Source organism: Chanodichthys erythropterus, chromosome 9 (assembly GCF_024489055.1).
Source record: "Chanodichthys erythropterus isolate Z2021 chromosome 9, ASM2448905v1, whole genome shotgun sequence".
Classification (NCBI taxonomy): Eukaryota; Metazoa; Chordata; class Actinopteri; order Cypriniformes; family Xenocyprididae; genus Chanodichthys; species Chanodichthys erythropterus.
In genome coordinates, this window is record NC_090229.1 from 25,747,916 (window position 1) to 25,769,536 (window position 21,621).

Consider the following 21,621-nt stretch of genomic DNA (forward strand, 5'->3'; position numbering starts at 1 on the left):
GGGGACCATCATTATCAAGGAAAATGTTCAGTGAATAACAACTTTAATTTAGTCTGTTCCTCATACAAAGCTATTGTTTGACTTTGGGATGACCTGCAATGTAGTTTTAAAGTTGATAATAGGCCATTTTATGTTTTTTTTATGATGCTTTAGTCCTTTTTGGTGCTTGACAGCCCTGTAAAAGAGCAGCACAAACACTCTGCTAAACGTCTCTTTTGTTATTCCAAGGTGGAATGAAAGTTTAATGGTTTTGGACTGACATGAAGGCGAGAAATGATGAAGAATCTTTATCTTTATGATAAAACACAAATGGAGATAACAATGACACTCGCTGTGCACAGAACTGATCCAACCGTACGTAACCAGCGAGGATTAATGTCTTAAACTCACTGTTGCTACCATATGTTTACGTTCCGCTCTAATTACATTTGTCCATTGCGAGCCCTTAAGTGTGTGAATTAGATAGAATGAGTGCTATGAGTGGGACAGACAAATCAGGCACATAAATTCACACAGCCAAGCACCGCTTACTCACAATCCTATTATGACATATAAATCTCCAGAAGATCTGGCTAGTTGTAGAGAGCCACTTGGCAATGTGCAGTGGCCTTTTTCCACCTCTCATATGTGTCAAATTAGGCCATACGGGAAGATAAATCGGTATTGATCTTAAGATGGCCTCCAGTACCACCTGCTCACACTGCACACAGTCAGCGTTTATGTCTTTTTCACAACGGATAATTTGAAAAGATTATACTACTGTGTCTTGCATGGAGAACTGAAATCTGTCTGAACTATAATCAAATGTATTTTTAAACCACGTTCTGGTTTCAAATAACAGGAAGTAGAAATAATGTATTTCAAATCAGTAACTTTTTAGGGGGTCACTAGGTCTGTAAAGGTTGAAAACTCCAGCTTAGCAGCATCTCTATTTCTCAAATTGTTGTTATAGTGATGCTGATATGCTGTCCTGATATGGATTGCCTCTAGAGAGGTCAGAGTGGACTGGGTTTCCACCAGAGCTGTTTTATCAACAAGTGTCAGGGGGGAAAAAAAGAAAATGGCAGAGTGAGAGGAATCAGTCATAGCAAGACTGCTGAACAAAACCAAATCACACAAAAACCCCTACTCATAACATTGGGAAAATGAAAGTGAAAATCAGAGTAACCTGGAAAGTTAATTAAACAGAAAGTCTGGTCTGAATACAAACTCAGACAAACATGGCTTCCAAAAGAAGAGTCACCGGTGATGTTGAGATTCATTTCCACCCTCATTGCTATAAAGTAGAGATATAAGAGAGAAAAAACTATAAAATGTCACTCCTAACTGTCAGAAATTGATCAAAAGAAGGTAGGGGAGTGCTTTTGTGCATGATTTCATTGTTATTCGTTTTTTATTGTCTGTATAGTCTTTTATATAAGTCATTAACGTCTTATTGTTCATTCTCTTTATTATTAACATTAATGGTAAGCCATTTACCATATTTGTATTATTGTAAATTTTCTCTGACATTTGATGCTTTGCTAAGCAAAAACACATAAATGTAATTTGAAATAGCCTAAATAACAAACATACATAAATGTTTATAATGTTGTTAAATGAACTAATTCACTATTACTTGGTAAAACAGAAACAGTTAACGTGATACTAAATCGTTTCAGTTCTGATGTCATCATCGTGTCACGGAGGAAGGTAATCCACTGACTCCCGGTCAGTTCCCGAGAGCCCCCGTGTTTCACGTCGGGACTGGACCAAGAGAGAGGTGGAGTCTTTGGGCTTTGAGCTCTAACTCACCCCATGCCAATCCCCCTCTCCACACTTTCTGCCTCCTTTCTCGCACCATACTCGGACGGGATACACAGCCGCGCAATGGAGTCGGAAGGCAGCCAAAGTAACCTGTCCTCCTCGGACTCTCCGCACGACCCCTGGTAAAAAAAAACAAATCTTCCTCTTACTTGCATATCTACATATAAGAGCGTTAGGACGAAATCAATTAAAAAGTAACTCAACAAAGAGGGAAACGTGTTTTGGCGGTGTCCAGCGCACCTCACATCCACTCGGATGAGAATCACTGCTGTTATTTGAATCTCTTGAAGATCTCCATGCGGCTCTTCTGTCTTTTCAGATTTATACGCAAACGCGCCGCACTTGTTGATCACATGTTTGTGTTGTTTTCACAGCAAAATGTTCATCGGTGGTTTGAGCTGGCAGACTACGCAAGGTGAGTAACACTTTACTAAGCAGGCTATCTGCAGATGTCAGCCAAAGAGACAGATCTGATTAAAATAAAACGCTGAATAGCTGTCTAATTGTGGTCTGAATAAAATCTAGAAAAGATTTAGCGACCAACTAAAAAGTGTACAGTAAAACCAGTTACAACTTGCAACTTTTCAACCACTTTTTCTGCTTAAAATCGAGTAGAAATGTAAGAAAATACTGACAATTGAAGTAAATCAAAGATAAAACATTTTTATAATGCATATCATTTGCACAGCTCCAGTTATGTCATTCATCTTATGCATAAGCAAGCAGTCCAGGATGGTGAAAAACATCCATTGGTTTGCACTGTAATTTGGCTTGATCCTTTGTGTAAAGGCTATACAACAGGTTTAGCTGAGTGAATGGAGAAAGTTTCACCAACTGCTGTCATGCTGTAGGCTGTCCTCAGTATGTAGGACACATTGTTGTTTTGAATTACGCTGAGGTATTGTTCAGGCCACAGAACTCTTAATAGCCTCCCTGTCATCTGATTCTGCCAGCTATTATGATCATTTAATAGATGAACATTTTCATCAAACTTGGCAGACACCAACTTAACAGCAAAGTTGGTAACTAAGGAGCATTTTTTTGGCCTAACAACTAATTATATCAAATGTTAGCTTATAGTATGGGTGTGAAAATCATATTTTATGTTTTTAAAGCAACTATCTAGACGTAGACATCAAAAATAAAGAATGGATAATGTAATGTAATGTAAAAGTTTTGTATATTTCAGTACATGATGATGACCTCACCTTGTACTTCACATCAGGCTTCTTAGATCATCTCTATTGATGATGTCATCCGTTCACTGTTGATGTCATCCACGAATAATCTTGGTTTTTTCCAAAGTGTTTAAGCTTCTCATCCATAATGTGATCGAATAAGTCTTCTTCTCCTGCTTTCTCAGAGGGTTTGAAGGACTACTTCTGCAAGTTTGGTGAAGTGAAAGAGAGTATGGTGATGAGAGATCCAGTTACAAAGCGCTCGAGGTAAGGGAACGACCAACCTGACTGGGAAGCGACAGCAAACATACAAAGGCTTTTATTATTGACTGTATTGTCCGTTTTACACTGAATGGGTGGAGGACGGTGTTGTAATTTTGATCTCTCTTTCGCCTAGGGGATTCGGATTTGTCACATTTGTTGACCAAGCTGGCGTGGACAAAGTTCTGGCCCAGACCAGACATGAGCTGGACTCCAAAACTGTGAGTTTTAACCTCATTTAACTAACCATTTCCTGTGCATCAGTGCCATTCTTTGGATTATTTTGTCAATTAGCCAATTAACTAAATACTTTAGGTACACGTTTTGTTTAATGAGTATTTGTGCAGTATCTCTGACTGACTGTAACGCCATGAAATGGCGATTCGTAATCGTTCAGAGTCGCAGATGCTGTGTATGCATGTGAGGTTTCATGCCTTTTCACTTTGGGTTTTGGTCAAACAGTTCGGGAAGATTTGGAGAGAGAGCGAGAAAAAGTTCCCATCTCAGCCTTTCCTCAATGAGGTTGTCAGGGAAGCATTCCTATTCTGTGTCAATCGCTATGGTAACTAGGGGACCCGAACAGGGTATGCTGGGAAGCCTTTGTGGTGCCTTGTCTCAAGAGTGCTCACCAAACACATTAGACTCATGCGGAATTCCGATTTTTCCCTTGTGGCAAGTCCTTGAGTCTTGTGATGTGTCAATGCTGTTTTCCTTACAGGTTTATTTCTGTTAGAAAGTATATTTATTTTAATGTAAGGCCTAGTTTATGAATGACAACAATTGCAATTCATAAAATGAACACGATTTTGTGTTTGCATTTGCTAAATAATTACTATTAAGAGTAAGAGTGTTAAAAAATAGGAAACTTTGATGAGAGGTTGTGGTGCATCTATTTGTGAGAGTCTTTGTCACTGTGCAGAGCAGGCGGGTCCTGGGACAATGGTGCCCGTTGGTTGCCATGGCGACAGTGGAGTCACCCCCCCAGGGGGTCAGTGGGGAGGGAGGGTGAGGCTTGAAGGAGAAGGAAAAAAACTTTCTCATCTCTTTCTCTCCCTCTTCTGAAAGTTTGAACTAGTTCCTCATTTGAGTGAAAACAGCCTTGCACTATGGCAACAGGTAGTACACGGCAAACCACAATGAAACTGTGTGTTTCTGTACTTTAAAAATACAGAACACTTCAGGTGATTTGTTTGGAATTACCCCAAAACTAAGTCATCGTAGATTTTTTTTTGTGGAAACTTATTTACACCACAGAATAAAAATATAAAATAGGTAATTGCAACTTTTTATCTCACAATTCAGGACTTTTTTTTCTCACAGTTTATATCTCTGCCATTCTGACTTTTTCCCTCAAAATTCTTAGTTTACATCTCATAATCCTGACTTTTTTTCTCAGAATTCTGAGTTTACATCTCGCAATTCTGACTTTTTTCCTCAAAATTCTGAGTTTATATCACACACCTCTGACTTTTTTTCAGAATTCTGAGTTTACATCTCACAATTCTGAATTTTTTTCAGAATTCTGAGTTTATATCTCATAATTCTGACTTCTTTTTCTCAGAATTCTGAGTTTACATCTTGCAATTCTGACTTTTTTCAGAATTCTGAGTTTACATCTCACATTTCTGATTTTTTTTTCAGAATTCTGAGTTTATATAACACCTTCTGACTTCTTTTTCTCAGAATTCTGAGTTTACATCTCACATTTCTGATTTTTTTTCAGAATTCTGAGTTAACATTTCACAATTCTGAATTTTTTTCAGAATTCTGAGTTTATATCTTGTAATTCTGATATTTTTCCTCAAAATTCTGAGTTTATATCACACACTTCTGACTTTTTTCAGAATTCTGAGTTTACATCTCACTTTTCTGACTTTTTTCCTCCGAATTCTGAGTTTACATCTCACTTTTCTGACTTTTTTCCTCCGAATTCTGAGTTTAAATCTCACAATGAAAAACTTCACAATGGTGAGATATAAACTCATAATTGCAGGAGAAAAAAGGGTTACACTTTATTTTAAGGTGTCTTTCTTACACTGTAATTATACATTTAAGTACTGAGTAATATTAAGTAACTACATGAACTTACTATAGGTTTAGGATTAGGGTCTGGTTTGGTTTGGTTTAGGGTGTTGCATGTATTTATGCATAATTTATAGTTATTACAATAGTAACTACATGTAACATATGTAACAATGACACTGTAAAATAAAGTGTTACTGAAAAAAGTACACTTTTATATATAAAAGCATAAAAGTTTTATTTTTTGTTCTGTGCCGGAAATAAGCTTCCATACTATTCAGAACATTTTCTGAAGCTGACAAAGACTGGAATAGCACATCGGACTCTTAAATAAAACCAACATAATAACTAAAGAGAACATTTAGAAAGTGTCTCTCAGCTCCAGTCTTCCACAGCGTGGTCGCTTGTGCTGTTTCCTAAGTGCCTCCCCCCTGAGAGAGAGGCAGGCAGAGCCAGGGGAACATGGAGGCCTTTGTCCTGCTTTACCTCTATGACTGTGCCCCTGTGAAGGTGCCTTATGGCTGCTCGCCTGGGCCGACTTTAAACTGGAGATTAGCTTAACGAGCTCAGCGATGGGCTGGTGGAGGAGGGGAGGCCAGGAAAGAAAGAGAGAAATGTGTACGGCGCAACTCATAAAAATCACATTTTTTGGTCAGCGGTCTTGGGACGCACTGTTGAACTTTCTTGTAGACGATGCAATCATTCTGTTAAGTTGTGTGCTTGCGTGTTTGTCTGCATGTGATTGATACACACTGCTAACAGGGTTCCAGCGACTGACCTTAAAGGATTGACCTGGTTAGTTAAGTCTATTGACTTGAAATAGTTTTGACAGGGATGGCAATTTTGTCAGTTTAAGGACACATGGTGGTCAAATACTGTTAGAATATATTATTTTTATTGTATTTCAGAAATCATGTATGCATGTTTAGAATATTTTTTTTATGTTAAAGAAAGAAAGCTATAGCTATATGTGTTTATATATCCTTAAAATGGAAAAGTTATGAATCAATAGGGGAATGTTATTCCCTGAGCCACACAGAAGTATTGACAGCGTCTTAAAACGCTCAAAGTAAACACACAAATCACAATCTCCATACAAAGTGCTGTAGTGTACGCTTCAGTACCAGTTCTGGTAGTCAAACTTGGAAAGACGTTCTCACTGTAATATCGACCTCTTAGTCAAAGGGAAATAAGAGTATGTTTACAGGGGCATTTACATGGCACTGTTTCAGCTAAAAATTGAAACCTTTTCATGTATTTTGGCCGTTCATTTACATGACAATAGGCGTTTTGGGGCACTAAAAGCGCAAACTTTTGAAAACGGGTTTCAAAGCGCATTTTTTGAAAACAATACCGTTATCGTCTCAGTGTTAACTACAAAAACGTGAATTTGTGAAAACAGTGACGCATGCATATCATTCTATAGGTGCGTAGTGTTTCTTTACAAAGTGACATCGCCAACTACTGGTCTGGCAGCAAAATACAGCGTTTTTAGTTGTTTTTTTGGATCCATGTGAATGGGATCATTTTGAGAATGTTGTCGCCTGTTCGCGAAAAACACAAAGAAAAAACTTTTACATTTTTAGAACATCGTTGTTGTGTGAACTTACCATGTCAAGTTCTTATAAATTTGATTTTTGTATTCATGTTGGTTTCAGGTGGTTTTAAACAACATTTATACTGTTTAACAAAAGTTTATAGTTAAAAATAAAAATGTCCTGTGGTGTAACCATCCAGTTAAAATCTTAATATTTTAATATTTTCAAAAAAAGTAAAAAATTATTTGTATTTATTTATTTATTACAAATGAATTATTGGTTTAAAAATACCATTTAAGGCTTTGGAGGGTTGCAGCACATAACATTTTACATCTTGAACGAACCTTGCTTTTTCATAAAATTATCTTATATTTTAAGAGACTTTTTGACAGTCAAGGAACTTCTTAATATCATTACCTGTTTTCATTTTTTTAAATGAATTTTGGTCATATATATTTGTTTATATACGTTTTTATAAGAAGTTAAGCAAATTTGATAAAATATAAATTAAATAATAATAATAATAATAATAATAAAAGACTATTTCAAGAATTGTATTCGTTAAATTATGTTTTTGTTTTTTGTTTTTTCTTTATTATAATATCAGGACAGGTGTACCACCTTGATATATTTAACAATTTTGATTTAATGGTCCCCAAAAAATATCAAAATAAATTTTAATTCAGAAAACATGTTTACAATAGAAATGTAATTCATTCATTCATTGTAAGTTTGAATTGCATTTTAACGCATTTTTGAATTAGAATTAAAATTTCATGTAATTTCCTTTAACCATTTACTTGATCAAATGCAAAGATAAGCAAATATTAAAGACTGAAAAAGTAGAAGAGTCAAAAAACTCTAATCTGATTTTTTTGTGAATGTCTGTTGTGATTAAATGTACTGTAAAAACATACTCAGGACAGAAGATGTGTATTCATTAAATTAATTGCAATTAATTAATAATTAATAGACAAAAAACAACTTTTTCATTTCATTTCATTGACCAATTTCCTGGATGAAATGCAAACTATATTAACAAAGACTGAAAAAGTGTCAGATCTTATACAGATCGACCACTAATAATCTGATTTTACTGAATGTCTATGTTGGTTAAACATACAAGCCTCTACTGATTCCATTACTTACAATGTCTCTTCATTCTCCACATAGTCAAAATCAACTGACAATAATCTGTTTTATGTGACCATACATTTTATCCTCAGCTTTCCTCTCATGTGCGTCGGTGGCTGTATGTTGATTTTGTTTGTTTGTGTGTGTGTCTGTTTGTTTGTTTTTGATTGTGCACAGGAGTGGTGTGGCCTCAGCAATGTTGTGGACCGGAGGTGACTATCAGAGTAGTCTAGAAACTATAGACATAAACCGTAGCGTCTGCATCAGATCTCTGTTCAGATTAGCTTAGCCTCTTCATTTTACTCTCTAGATTCACAAAGAATCTCTGTTACTCATAGTCTGGTGTGTGAAAATAAACAAGCAACTCTGGTAAACTGCTGTAGTTTACCTCAGAGGTGCTAGCTCTTTAGCGTAGCTCTATTCAAACCCTCTCTCGGACAGACTAATCATTATTGCTGCTAGCGCTGTACTGCCTTCACTGTCTTCTAGAGTTTAACCTCAGTACAGCATGATGTAGACTAGCATTTGGTAAATAGATGGACTAGACTATAGACTAATATAGAGTATCTTGAGTATCTGTAATCTAGTTTGTCTATTGTTTCAACGGGTGCTGATCGATTTTCTACACATGGTTCATAAATAAAACATCATCAAATGTTGTTGCTACATTTACACAGATTTATTAGCTTTTATAGCTACTTCAACAGTGTTTTAATGTATTTAATTACAAATATATAGGAGCTGGACACTAATTTACAGCTCATTTTCCAGATTTAGACACCATTAAACAATATTCAAATCTGTAGAAAGAAGAAAAGAAGTAGAAAGAAAGACATGCAAAAACAAACAAACACAAACAAACAAAATACTTTTGTTTGGCTGTCAGAAGAGTGTGTGGGTCAAGGATGCTTTTCTGCTTGAGTTTCTGTGCCTTCTTTTGTTTTCTGACCACTCTTCTTCCAAAGAAACATGGTTTTGGTGTTTCCCTGAGTGTTTTTCATGTCGTCCAGTGATGTTTACAGGAAAGCTGACCCTTCTCTTTTCCGGTGCACTCAGTCACAGGTGGCCATGACAGCCTCTTCTGTCTAGTCATAATCCTCCATTTCCACTCGCCTCTCATAGAAACCTGTACACTTTTCACCCTGTTTCTCTGTCATTTGTGTCGTTACTACAATCTTGTTACTTCACACTGACAGCGACAAAGCGACCCCCAGTTTGCCATGAGCGGCGGTGACCGCTAGCGTTGAGAAAAGTCACATTGCGGTGACTGACATTTGGAGGGAAGACAGTGGAGCATGTTATCTTTTATTTTGAAAGACACTTATATTGAGCAAAGAAACATTAAATTGATGAAAAGAGGCAATAAAGACATTTATAAGGTTAGAAAGACGTGTATTTCAAATAAATGCTGTTCTTTTGAACTTCCTATTTATCAAAGAAGCCTGAAAAAAATGCATCAAGGTTTCCACAAAAATATTAATCAACCCAAAATGTTTTGACAAACATTGATAATATTGTTAATTAATATTGATAATGTTTCTTGAGCAGCAAATCAGCATATTAGAGTGATTTCTGAAGGATCATGTGACACTGAACACTGGAGTGATGATGCTTTACCATCACAGGAATAAATTACACTTTAAAAATATTGAAATAGAAAACAGCTATTTTAAATTGTAATGATATTTCATAATATCACTGTTTTTATTGTATTTTGTGAGCATAAGAGACTTATTTTAAAAACATTGTAAATCTTACTAATGCCAAACTTTTGAGTGTATATAGGGATATAATTTTCAAAATGATGACTTTTATGAATATGGAAGTTATTATAATGTTTTATGCACTGCTTCCATTTCGTTCCCTTGGAATTATAAGGTTTTATCTGCATTCCGAGCAGTTTTGAGATATTAAGTTTCAAAGTTTTTGCATTCCAATCCATTCCATTTTCCACTATAAAAAGTCCCAAAATGTACACAACATAAAAAAAAATCACATAATGTAAATAAGTTATCACAGAATAAGAATATGTGAATAACTAAATTTTGACAAAAAAAAAATAAAAAATGTCAGAACCTTATAATTCCAAGGAGTCAATTTATATACAAGCAATTTCCTTCCAGAATGATTCATTGTAAAAATAGAGTGACACTTATTTTACCGGCAGTACATCTCATCTATGATTGGATGTCCAAAACTTACGGCCAATTGTGCAGCCCAACAATAATATTAGAAACGCCTACAAGCAACCAACAGCACAGCGACCTGCCAACATCCAGCAATAAAATCACTGTCAGTGTGAAGAGAGCTTTACTCTCTTCTTAATAGTTTCTCACTGTCACTGTTGTTCTCTCTTTAGATGAATCTACATTTATTTTTTCACATTTCTCATCACTCTCGTCCTTCCCTTAACTCTGCATGTATGAATATACCATCATTCTCAGAGAGTAAAGTTAATGCAGGGTGCAGGCAGAGCCTTTAAAACATACAGGCAGATGTCCCTGCAAGGGCCAAGAGACACCAACTGAAACCAGAGCTCAGAGGATGTGAGCTTCTCACTGATGTTCTCATTTACAGTCCCGGGTGTGTTGGTGTCAGTGTTCCTCTTTCTCCAGAATTTCTAAACTAGACCTTCTCCTCTCAAACTCTCCTCTAGATTGACCCGAAAGTTGCCTTCCCGCGACGAGCCCAGCCTAAGGTATGTGCCTGACTGGTCAACATGGTCAAGGCGCCGACTCTTGTGCTATATAATATCCAGATTTTTGTTATTTTTGAAGATCTTCATCTCTTCACCCTCTCTCTCTCTTTCAGTTGGTGACTCGGACAAAGAAAATCTTTGTTGGAGGCCTGTCGGTGAACACTACTATTGAAGATGTAAAGCAGTACTTTGACCAGTTCGGAAAGGTAAGTCGTCTTTGTGTGAAACAATTGAAGGCTTTATGGGATATCATGGTGATAAATTATAAGAGATAAGCCTTGAGAGGCAGCATGTTACAGTGATTTTACTATGGTTAAGTGATGGTACTTAGGCTTGGCAAGAGAAATATGATAAAATACTTATGATAATAATCAGAATAAACTATTCTTTCGATAAGAGATAAAGTTCATTGGTCTAATGTTAAGCAGTTTATAGTTGCCAAGTAATGCACATTCATTAATGTGCATTTGGGGTCAATAAGATTTTTTAAATATTTTGAAAGAAGTCTCTTATACTCATCTAGGCTGCATTTATTTGATCAGAAATACAGTAAAAACAGTAATATTGTGAAATATTTTTTAAAAATTTTCTTTTTTCAATTTATGTTAAAATGTAATTTATTCCTGTGATGGCAAAGCAGAATTTTCAGCATCATTACTCCAGTCTTCAGTGTCACATGACATTTTTTTCAGGATTCTTTGATGTAAGCAGCTCAAATAGTATTATAAAAGTATTAATTTCTTTAAAAAAAAAAAAAAAAATCTTACTGACCCCAAGCATTTTACCAGTAGTGTAGAATGTACAGTCACATGTGTTTGTTTCTAGCCAATTTAAAATATCAAACATGACTCGTTCAATTAGAATTAACAGTCGGAATGATTAATTTTAAATAAAATTTTAAAAAGGCTAAATAAAATAACAGAAACTAATCAATTAGAGGTTTTTCAGAGGTGTACCGAGTGAAATTTGAGCCAGTTTGGTTGGGAAGCATGAAAGAGGGAACAAGAAAGGCGCAGAGAGACTGAGAGAAAGAGTTGGGGTAGAGTTTGAGAGTTTGAAGGGGTGAGTTTTGTTTGCAGGGGAAGGTGGGGGAGATTACTTGAATCTGAATTAATTTGATGGAACAGCTGCTCCTGCCCTCAGCCCCCCCTCCTACCCGGTTACCACGGTGACCCTGCCCATCCATTGTCCCCAAGTAATTTAGCGGGCAAAAGGTTTTGTGTTTGGTGTGTGTGTGTGTGTAGGAGAGAAAATGAGGGAGAGACTGTGTGTTTAGGGGGAGGACAAATGTTCATAACTGAAGTAGCATAACAATACACCCCCAAAACTGATGTGCTTCTGTAATAGATCTTCTAATGTTTCTTTGCATCACACTTCAATTACACATTGTCAGTGATTTGGGTGCAAAACTTTGACAGAAAATAATTCATCATTCTTGAGCCATACTTGAGTGTGGAATGCAGACAGAGAGAGAAAAAAAGAGAGAGATGATAGTCGCAGCCACCCGGGGAAGTTGCAGATTAGTTTGCCTCACTGGTCACTTTGTGTTCTGGCCTGGTTTGAACAAGGGATGGAGAGAGGGAGCGATGGAGAGAGAAAAACAGACACCATGAGAAGAAGCACACAGAACAAGAAGGGACTCAATTTGGAACTCAATTACAAAAGATACTAGAAAATAGAAAGGTTTTCAAGATATTAAATACAAAAGGGTGAAAAGTGAGAACGGCTCTCAGATTTCTAACCTTTAAGGCTCTGATATACTCACAGCAAAATTCTTTTTTGTTCTTTGCTCAGGGTGTAAAACAAAAATTGCAGCGAATACCTTTGCTGGTATAATATTAGCGAACGTTGCGACGCCATTCACGTTGCTGAGTGTGACGTTTAGATGAATATGTAAATATGTGCTGCACGCTTTCCTCTCAATAACAAAATAAACATTAGAAATGACAGCAGTGAGAAAACTGCAGTTAAGAAAGCATCTGATCATAGCGATGTGTCTATGGCCCAATCCCAATTCTATTTTATACCCTTTCACCTACCCCTTGGTGTAGGGGTGAAAATATTCCCCTAAGAAATGGGACACCACTACTACACCATTACACACGTCATCATGCCTAGTTTCTTATATTAGTGTCCTGTAACATTTAACCAGTATGAATAGCAATTAAGTGCGCATATCAACAGAAATCAGGCGACGATACAGAATGATAACGAACGTACAAGACTGGTTGAGATGCTTTTCCTTCGGACCAAGCAGTTTATTTAAAGGTGCCATCGAATTGAAAATTGAATTTACCTCGGCATAGTTGAATAACAAGAGTACATGGAAATGACATAAAGTGAGTCTCAAACTCCATTGTTTCCTCCTTATTATATAAATCACATTTGTTTAAAAGACCTCCGAAGAACAGGCGAATCTCAACATAATACCGACTGTTACGTAACAGTCGGGATCATTAATATGTACGCCCCCAATATTTGCATATGCCAGCCCATGATCGAGGCATTAGACAAGGGCAGCCAGTATTAACGTCTGGATCTGTGCACAGCTGAATCATCAGACTAGGTAAGCAAGCAAGGACATTAGCGAAAAATGGCTGATGGAGCAATAATAACTGACATGATCCATGATATCATGATATTTTTAGTGATATTTGTAAATTGTCTTTCGAAATGTTTCGTTAACATGTTGTTAATGTACTGTTAAATGTGGTTAAAATTACCATCGTTTATTACTGTATTCACAGAGACAAGAGCCGTCGCTATTTTCATTTTTAAACACTTGCAGTCTGTATAATTCATAAACACAACTTCATTCTTTATAAATCTCTCCAACAGTGTGTAATGTTAGCTTTAACCACGGAGCACTATCAAACTCATTCAGAATCAAATGTAAACATCCAAATAAATACTGTACTTACGCGATTAGACATGCTGCATGACGAACACTTTGTAAAGATCCATTTTGAGGGTTATATTAGCTGTGTAAACTTTGTTTGTTGAGAGCACGAGCAATTAAAGGGCCAGCAGCCTGAATCGGTGCATAGTTAATGATGCCCCAAAATAGGCAGTTAAAAAAATTATTTAAAAAAAACAGGTCACATTTTGACTGTGTCAGTATCTACTTTGTGCACAAAACACGAATAAGCTACAATAGGCAAACATGTCAGCAGTGTGAACGCACTTCACCGTGGCCAAAAATTATGCTAGAGAAGCAATATGTAAAATTTATTTGACTGAAAATTCGAGAGGCGGCTCATTGCTGAAGAAATTTACTACTACTACTTTATTACCTAAGAACATGACACCTTGAACTGATTGATTTGGTTCCAGTTTTCAGTTAAATGAAAGCCATACTACACTACTAGGCAAGTGGATTTCTTCTTCCAGGCACAAACAGTAAAAGATGAGTAAAAGGAAATGGAGAGAGCGCAGAGAGTGTTATTGGTCTTTTAGTTTGTTTTCACCAAGAGTCTGTGAGCGTTTGTGCACATTAAGTGTTGATTGGTCAGGCTGTCGACTTGTGTTTCATATTTGGATTGAATATGAAACAGTTTTTTCTTCCTCTCTCTATCTTTCTCACACTATGCCCTCTAAGTTTGACCTTCACCTCTGACATTTTGGGTTTAAGCTGTTTGGAGAGATGTCTGTCAGTGACGCACATTTGCCCACACACATACAGACACTAAAACGCATGAAAAATACACTTTCACACCTCTTCTAACAGAAACCCTATGATACTGCAGTTAGATATATGCATATTATTTTTGTCCAATCAAATCTCCCTAATATCAACTGAAACTGACTATCTTGTAGCATATTATGTTTCATGGCAATGACGTAACTAAAGCACATATACAAAAAAATCCCCAAAGCTTCCTGTTACAACAGGAAATTCATCATAGAATCGAAAACTGACTGATGCTACATATTAACAAATAATAAATGAATGTATAAATTTCTCTCTTTCTCTTCCTGTCCTACAGGTGGATGACGCCATGCTTATGTTTGACAAAACCACCAACAGGCACAGAGGTAAATTTCCCTTTATCTTTCATTAAATAACTAAGCCTGTCAATGCCAGCCGTTCTTCTGTTTGCTCCTTCCTTTCCAAAACCTAGTCCAATCTGTCTCCGTCTCCTCTCCATGGCCCTCCATCCTGTACTCTGTAGGATAAGCGGTAGGTGAGGAGAGAGATTGAGTAATTAGTGTGTTCGTTAATCGGGGTTTAGGCTAAAACCTTGTTAAGCGCCCTTCCCTCCCCCTGCCGATTCTACAGCACATCGATTATGACAGCTTGCATGGCTTTACCGCAGCCTTTCAACCCAGCGGAGAGGTGGAGGAGATGAGACACATGGAGAGACAGACAGACATGGGATGAGAGCAGCACTTAAGAAGAAAGAAGCAAGTTTTTCCTGAAAAAAATCTAGCTGCACATCTTTTTGTTGAGAAAATCGCACTGTTTACGGAGACAAAGTGGACTTGTGTATGACCACAAAGGTTTAAAATAGAATACAGGTAACAGGAAATCTGTATAATTACAGTATTAAGGGTGAACCTTAAGGACACTCTCATTCACAAACATTCAAAATGGAGAAGTTACAGGCATATGGAAAGAGCACATGAAATTCCTTTTTACAAATACTTGGTCAAGTCCAAACATCTGGAACACACAACCTAGGATCATTTAAATGTGAATATAAATGACATTTTACAAGGAAATGTTGTGAGGTAAAATATTTAAAGGGTTCGTTCACCCAAAAATGAAAATTCTGTCATTTATTACTTACCCTCATGCCGTTCCACACCCGTAAAACCTTCGTTAATCTTCGGAACACAAATTAAGATGTTTTAGTTCAGGCTCAGTGAGGCCTTCATAGGGAGCAATGACATTTCCTCTCTCAAGATCCATAAAGGTACTAAAAACATATTTAAATCAGTTCATGTGAGTACAGTGGTTCAATATTAATATTATAAAGCGATGAAAATATTTTTGGTGCGCCAAAAATACAAAATAACGATTTATTTAGTGATGGCCGATATCAAAACAATGCTTCATGAAGCTTCGGAGCACAAATGAATCAGCGTATCAAATCATGATTCAGATCGCGTGTCAAACTGCCAATGGCTGAAATCACGTGACTTTGGCACTATGAAAGGCAGATTTGACACCCTGATTCAAAATTCTCAGAATCTTCCTGAAGCAGTGTTTTGAAATCGGCCATCACTAAATAAGTTGTTATTTCATTTTTTTGGTGCACCAAAAGTATTCTCGTCGCTTTATAATATTAATATTGAACCACTGTACTCACATGAACCGATTTAAATATGTTTTTAGTACCTTTATGGATCTTGAGAGAGGAAATGTCATTGCTCCCTATGGAGGCCTCACGGAGCCATCGGATTTCAACTAAAATATCTTAATTTGTGTTCTGAAGATGAACGAAGGTCTTACTGGTGTGGAACGGCATGAGGGTGAGTAATAAATGACAGAATTTTCATTTTTGGGTGAACTAACTCTTTAAGATTCTGCAGTACACAAAGTGACACTGATTACGTGATACTGAACTTTTTTAGTCACATACCAAATAATTATAAATTCTGTAATTGATGTACACTTCAAAAGTCAGTTAAGGGTCTGTAAGATTTTAAAGAAATTAATACTTTTAATCAGTAAGGCTGCATTAAATTGAAAGTGACAGTAAAGTCATTTATAATGTTACCCCAAACTTTTGAACCATAGTGTACTACAGAAATTATGTAGTCCCTCAAATTTTTATGCTGATAATTCAATTGTAATGACACCTTTTATATAATTTTTTTTAAAAAGCAAATCATTTTTGGACCCCACTTTATCCCTAATTAAAAAGTACAGTGATGGTATTGAATGGTACTTTGATGTATACTATGGTACTCCCTTGGTACATGTCCAAAAAACACGGTAGTATCATGGTACTTTTTAGTGAAGTCACAATCATATTTATTGAACAAGGTCTATGAGAAAGGAAGTAGATTCCATCTGAACTTCTCACCTGAAGTATATGAACTGTAGACATTGTTTATAATGATGGCTGAATTGGAAATCCAAATGTAAACTGCGGTCTGAGTGTCTGGACTCTTTCTTTCCTCAGGGTTTGGATTTGTAACCTTTGAGAATGAAGATGTAGTGGAGAAAGTCTGTGAAATTCACTTCCACGAGATCAACAACAAAATGGTGAGAGTTCTTTTTCTGACACTCTGTTTTGTTTCAGAAGCACTGCCTACAACTTGTGTTTGACTGACTGATGTCTTCATTTTCCAATCACAGGTGGAGTGTAAGAAAGCCCAACCCAAGGAAGTGATGTCACCCACAGGCTCTTCAAGAGGTCGTGCTCGTGTCATGCCCTATGGGATGGACGCTTTCATGCTTGGCATAGGAATGCTGGGTAAGAGTGTAGCACTGATTGCATGGATGATTGGGGCATGACAAGTAATGAAAAACATAGTGTGGACTCTTCTGCCCTCTGCTGTTAAGAGTGAAAAGTGCAATCTGTACAGGCCACAGAATTCATACAAATTCTATACTTTCATTCTACTACATTGAGTAATGTTAATTTAATATGATTTGATGAGTGATATTTTTTTCCCAGGGTATCCAGGGTTCCAGGCAGCAACATATGCCGGTCGCAGCTATACTAGTCTCACACCAGGATACACATATCAGTTCCCTGGTAAGACTCAGTGTCTGGCTCATACTGTAATACTGTATCAGTGTCTCCGTACAGCTTTTCACACATTGGTTCATGGGTATTAACTCTTTCCTGGAATGAATCTTTAGACACTATAATCAAATATTGGGTGTTTGAACCAGGAAATTATTGATTATCAGTTTATAATTGCATATAAACAATTCAGTAAGTGTTATATAATGGTAGGTTGTCAAATCCAAATCGCCAACATTAAGCAACATAACTAACTAGTTGCTAAATATGCTGGTGAACATTATCTGGCTGTCTCTGTAAAGCATTTGATGTCACCCAATTTGCATATGCACAAAAGAATCTACTAATTGAATGTAAATTTCCCATTTTATGTGTAAAAAAATATATATATTAGATTATTAGTACACTACCATTCAAAAGGGTAGTGTGGTTGGTCAGATTATTTGATGTTTTTAAAAGAAGTCTCTTATGCTCACCAAGGCTGCATTTATTTGATCAAAAATACAGTAAAAATAGTAATATTGTGAAATATTTTTGCAATTTAAAATAATCGTTTTCAATTTGAGTGTATTTTAAAATGTAATTTATTCCTGTGATGCAAAGCATCATCACTCCAGTCTTCAGTGTCACATGATCCTTCAGAAATCATTCTAATATGCTGATTTGATGCTCAAGAAACATTTATTATTATCAATGTTGAAAAAGGATGTGCCCCTTAATATTTTTGTGAAAACAATATATTTTTTAAGCTTCTTTGATGAATAGAAAGTTCAAAAGAACAATAGAAATATTTCAACCATATTTATAAAATATTTAAAACATTATAAATGTATTTACTGTCACTTTTGATCAATCTGATGCATCTTTGCTGAATAAAAGTATTAATAAAAAATTGTACGGACTCCAAACGGTTGTGTATATTGTCATATATCACAGTTTTGCAACTGCATTTCAAATAACTGTCATTTAAATAAACTCATAGAGACACATGGCTGCTTGTAAATCTCAGGGAGGCGGTCTAAGACTGTCTTTCTATCTATGTGCATTTGAGGCCTGTATACTTGCCCTGTAGCGCTTGTCCATGTGTGTAGTCTGAACAGCACTTGTGTGTATGTTTAAACGCTTTCTGTGTTTATCTCTATTCTAGAATTCCACTTAGAGAGGACCCCCCTTCTGACATCACCCCACCCCCCTGAGCTCACAGGTTAGTCCCTCTATGAGCTTTACAAGCAGCTACTGTTCATGGTGCCCGCTGACCGTATTCCAACACACAACAAAGTGTGATTTGAGTGCTGCAAGTTTACGCTATGACTCCACCACCCAGGAAATCCTGCTTAACAGCTTACTCAGGCGCTACCACACATTATCAGACCATCATTTTGTTCTCTGTATGATGCAAGCTCTTTTCCCATTGGTTTTAGACAAGCCGTACCGTTTGTTGATTGTGATTGAGTTCTCTTTCCTGTTTGTTTGCTTGTTCTGCATGTGTATGCGGATGTTGTTGTAGCCATTCCTCTAACGGCGTACAACCCCATGGCGGCAGCCGCAGCAGCAGCAGCTGTGGTCAGAGGTGCGAGAATTTCATTTTTTCTACATCCTACACATGACCTATTCTCAGGAAATGAGCGCTCACACCCCAATGTGCATTTTCACTATCCGTCTGACCTATATATCTACTGTATAAGATTTCCTGTTCATGAAAAGTGATTGAGATATTGTGGAATGTCATTCTTTTGTAGGCTCAAATCCTTCTCGCTCAGCTGGGTTTTTAGGTACCAGCAGCCCTGGGCCGATGGCAGACCTGTATGGAACGGCCAGTCAGGACTCAACTGTCAGTAGCTATATCAGCGCTGCAAGTCCCGCTCCAAGCACTGGATTCAGCCACAGCCTTGGGGTGAGTCAGAATGAGTGGATCAATCAAATGCAGTGCTGTTAATGTTAACTAAAACCGAAAAAGTCGAAAAATATTTTTTTTTTTTTTTTTTTCAAAAAAGTCATTGAAATAAAGCTAAAATAAAATAAAATGCAAATATTAAATGAAAAATTTAAATAAATAAAAAATTGTCAATGAAAATTAGAAATGTTGCTTTGGTAACTAACTGAAATAAAATAAGTTGAAGTATTAAAATTACTAAAACAGAAATCTAAAAAATAATAAAAATGACAAAAGCACATACAATTACTAAAACGTAAACTACAATTAAAATGTAAACTGAAAATATAAAATATTAGAAAATATTAATATTAAAATAACACCAATGACAAAGTTAAAAGGAAAATGTAGAAATGTTCTTTTTTTGCATTCATATTGGTTTCATATGATTTAATATGGTTAAAAAAAAAAATAAAAAAAATGAATGACTCTTAAAACATCCATCAAGTAACAAAAATTATCTAAAAAAGTAAATAAAATAAAATATATTTTAAAATATTTTTTTCAAGGTTAAAAGTTGTCAAATATATGATATTATCAAATATTATGTTTTTGGAGAGCCAAACCACATGACATTTAACAACCTGAACTAAATGGAAAAAGGTCAAATTATTGACCCTGACACAGTCAGGAGTGTCTGCGAGTATTTTCAAATATTAATAAGCAGTAAGCAGTCATATTTTTCTAAGAAATAATTATTATTGTTATCTATTACTTTTTTTTATTATTATAATAATTCACTAAAAATGAATTAAAAACATGATAATCATAGAAGATGTGTTCAAGTAGTTGTATGTATGAAATGCATTTTGTGTGTGTATTTTTTAATTAAAAAAATAAGTGTCACATCATTGATCGAGAATACCTGATGCCCACAATTAATTCATTGTCTGTTTTGCTGCATTACAATTAATGCCTATTTTCACCTTCACAGGGCCCTCTGATTGCTACGGCATTTACTAACGGCTACCATTGAAATGAGTGAAAGGTACAATAGTATTAATCACTCTGACGTCTTCCCTACATCTTAAGGAAGGATTTTTAAAGTATGTGATGATCTCAATCGAATATAATGGATGCACTCTACGTGCAGCAGGGTTTTATAGTTATTTTATCAAGCTCTCTGTCTTTGAATGGTTTTGGATGAGATGAATCAGCCCTAATCTGATGGAATGACGGCTGCGACACTAATAATGTGATGTGACATATTTCCTGTTTTATGAATTACTGTCATATCAGTCTAACTAACCTCCTGTTCCTCTTATATAGAGCTAAACCTGTAAATAATTAGTCTATTTCTCAGTTTAAAATGCTAACAACTTGCGTGTATTTTTGTCTTAGTTTTATTTTTTCCTCTCTCAGTTCTTGTTTAAAGTTGTCTTTTTTGTGATGACATTATGTACATGTAGGCTTGTAATTGTAGAAAAGTCTTCAGTTGAACAGTCTTATAAGAGCAATAATCTGTGTCAAATCTATGTGGATCTTTGTAGTGTATTTAAAAGACTAAATCACTTTCAGATGCATTTGGTACATTTTCTACTGAAGAATATAGTGTGATGGGACATCAAAATGTATATTTTGTTAGTTTTGCAACTGGATTTATTACACTGATCATGAAAATAGCAGTAATTATAAGGAGAACATATTTCTCAGACTTAGATTCGACCTTCTTTGTGTAAAATATTGTATATACTGTCTTTTTGATCTGGTGAGATCTGTCAGCGTGACTAAGAGAGTTTTTTACACTCAAGAACGCAAACGCATGAATTCTTTGTGTCCAAAAATGTTTTGTTTTTTTCATGATTTGATGAACTTGAACTTTTTTTTTGTTTTGTTTTGTTTTGTTGAGTGTTTTTTGTTGACAGAAACAGAAGGCAATGTGAATGATGCTACTATTGAGTGAGTGAGTGAGCGTGTGTGTGTGTGTGTGCTGGAGATCGAATGCATGTCTGATGCTGTCATGATCTAATGTATTATCTTCAGTAAGATGATTTAAAATGTGAATTGTAACCCCTATTTCCATGCTGTTACATTGCTTTTACCAAGTTTATATTCGTAACACAATTCCATTAATCTCTTTTAGAGGTTTAAAGTCTTGTAATAATTGGAATATGAATATACTTCAATTAATTGAAGATTCTGGAACTGGTAAAAAAAGAACACTAATATAACACTTTTTATGAAGTAAACAGGATGGCTGTTAATATTTGAAAGTTTTAATGTTTCTTGTTTGAAGCTTGACCCTCTCTGAAAATTGAAATAAAAAAATTAAAAAGTAAATTTGGAAATGGCAGTTAAATTATTTCGAATTTCAGAACTCCTACAGGATTGAAAAATGGCACGCATGACT

General features: G+C 35.9%; 1 protein-coding gene across 1 annotated transcript; it reads left to right on the forward strand.

Moving 5' to 3' along the window:
* The first annotated feature begins 1,828 nt into the window (after positions 1-1,828).
* On the forward strand, positions 1,829-21,507 carry msi1b (musashi RNA binding protein 1b). The gene is made up of 14 exons (XM_067395175.1): positions 1,829-1,928; positions 2,181-2,221; positions 3,170-3,251; positions 3,382-3,466; positions 10,596-10,637; positions 10,751-10,843; positions 14,624-14,672; positions 16,769-16,851; positions 16,945-17,062; positions 17,267-17,347; positions 18,486-18,542; positions 18,846-18,908; positions 19,078-19,232; positions 20,206-21,507. Exons 1-14 carry the CDS (start codon positions 1,870-1,872, stop codon positions 20,245-20,247), a joined length of 1,050 nt encoding a protein of 349 aa, XP_067251276.1. The 5' UTR covers positions 1,829-1,869; the 3' UTR covers positions 20,248-21,507.
* Positions 21,508-21,621: the final 114 nt, after the last annotated feature.

Bases quoted from the DNA above. Each gene is read 5' to 3' on its own strand.
- msi1b (XM_067395175.1), top strand. From the start codon at position 1,870: ATGGAGTCGGAAGGCAGCCAAAGTAACCTGTCCTCCTCGGACTCTCCG. The intron at 17,063-17,266 runs GTAAGAGTGTAG...TTTTTTTCCCAG, and splicing joins GCTTGGCATAGGAATGCTGG to GGTATCCAGGGTTCCAGGCA. The intron at 18,543-18,845 runs GTTAGTCCCTCT...ATGTTGTTGTAG, and splicing joins CCACCCCCCTGAGCTCACAG to CCATTCCTCTAACGGCGTAC.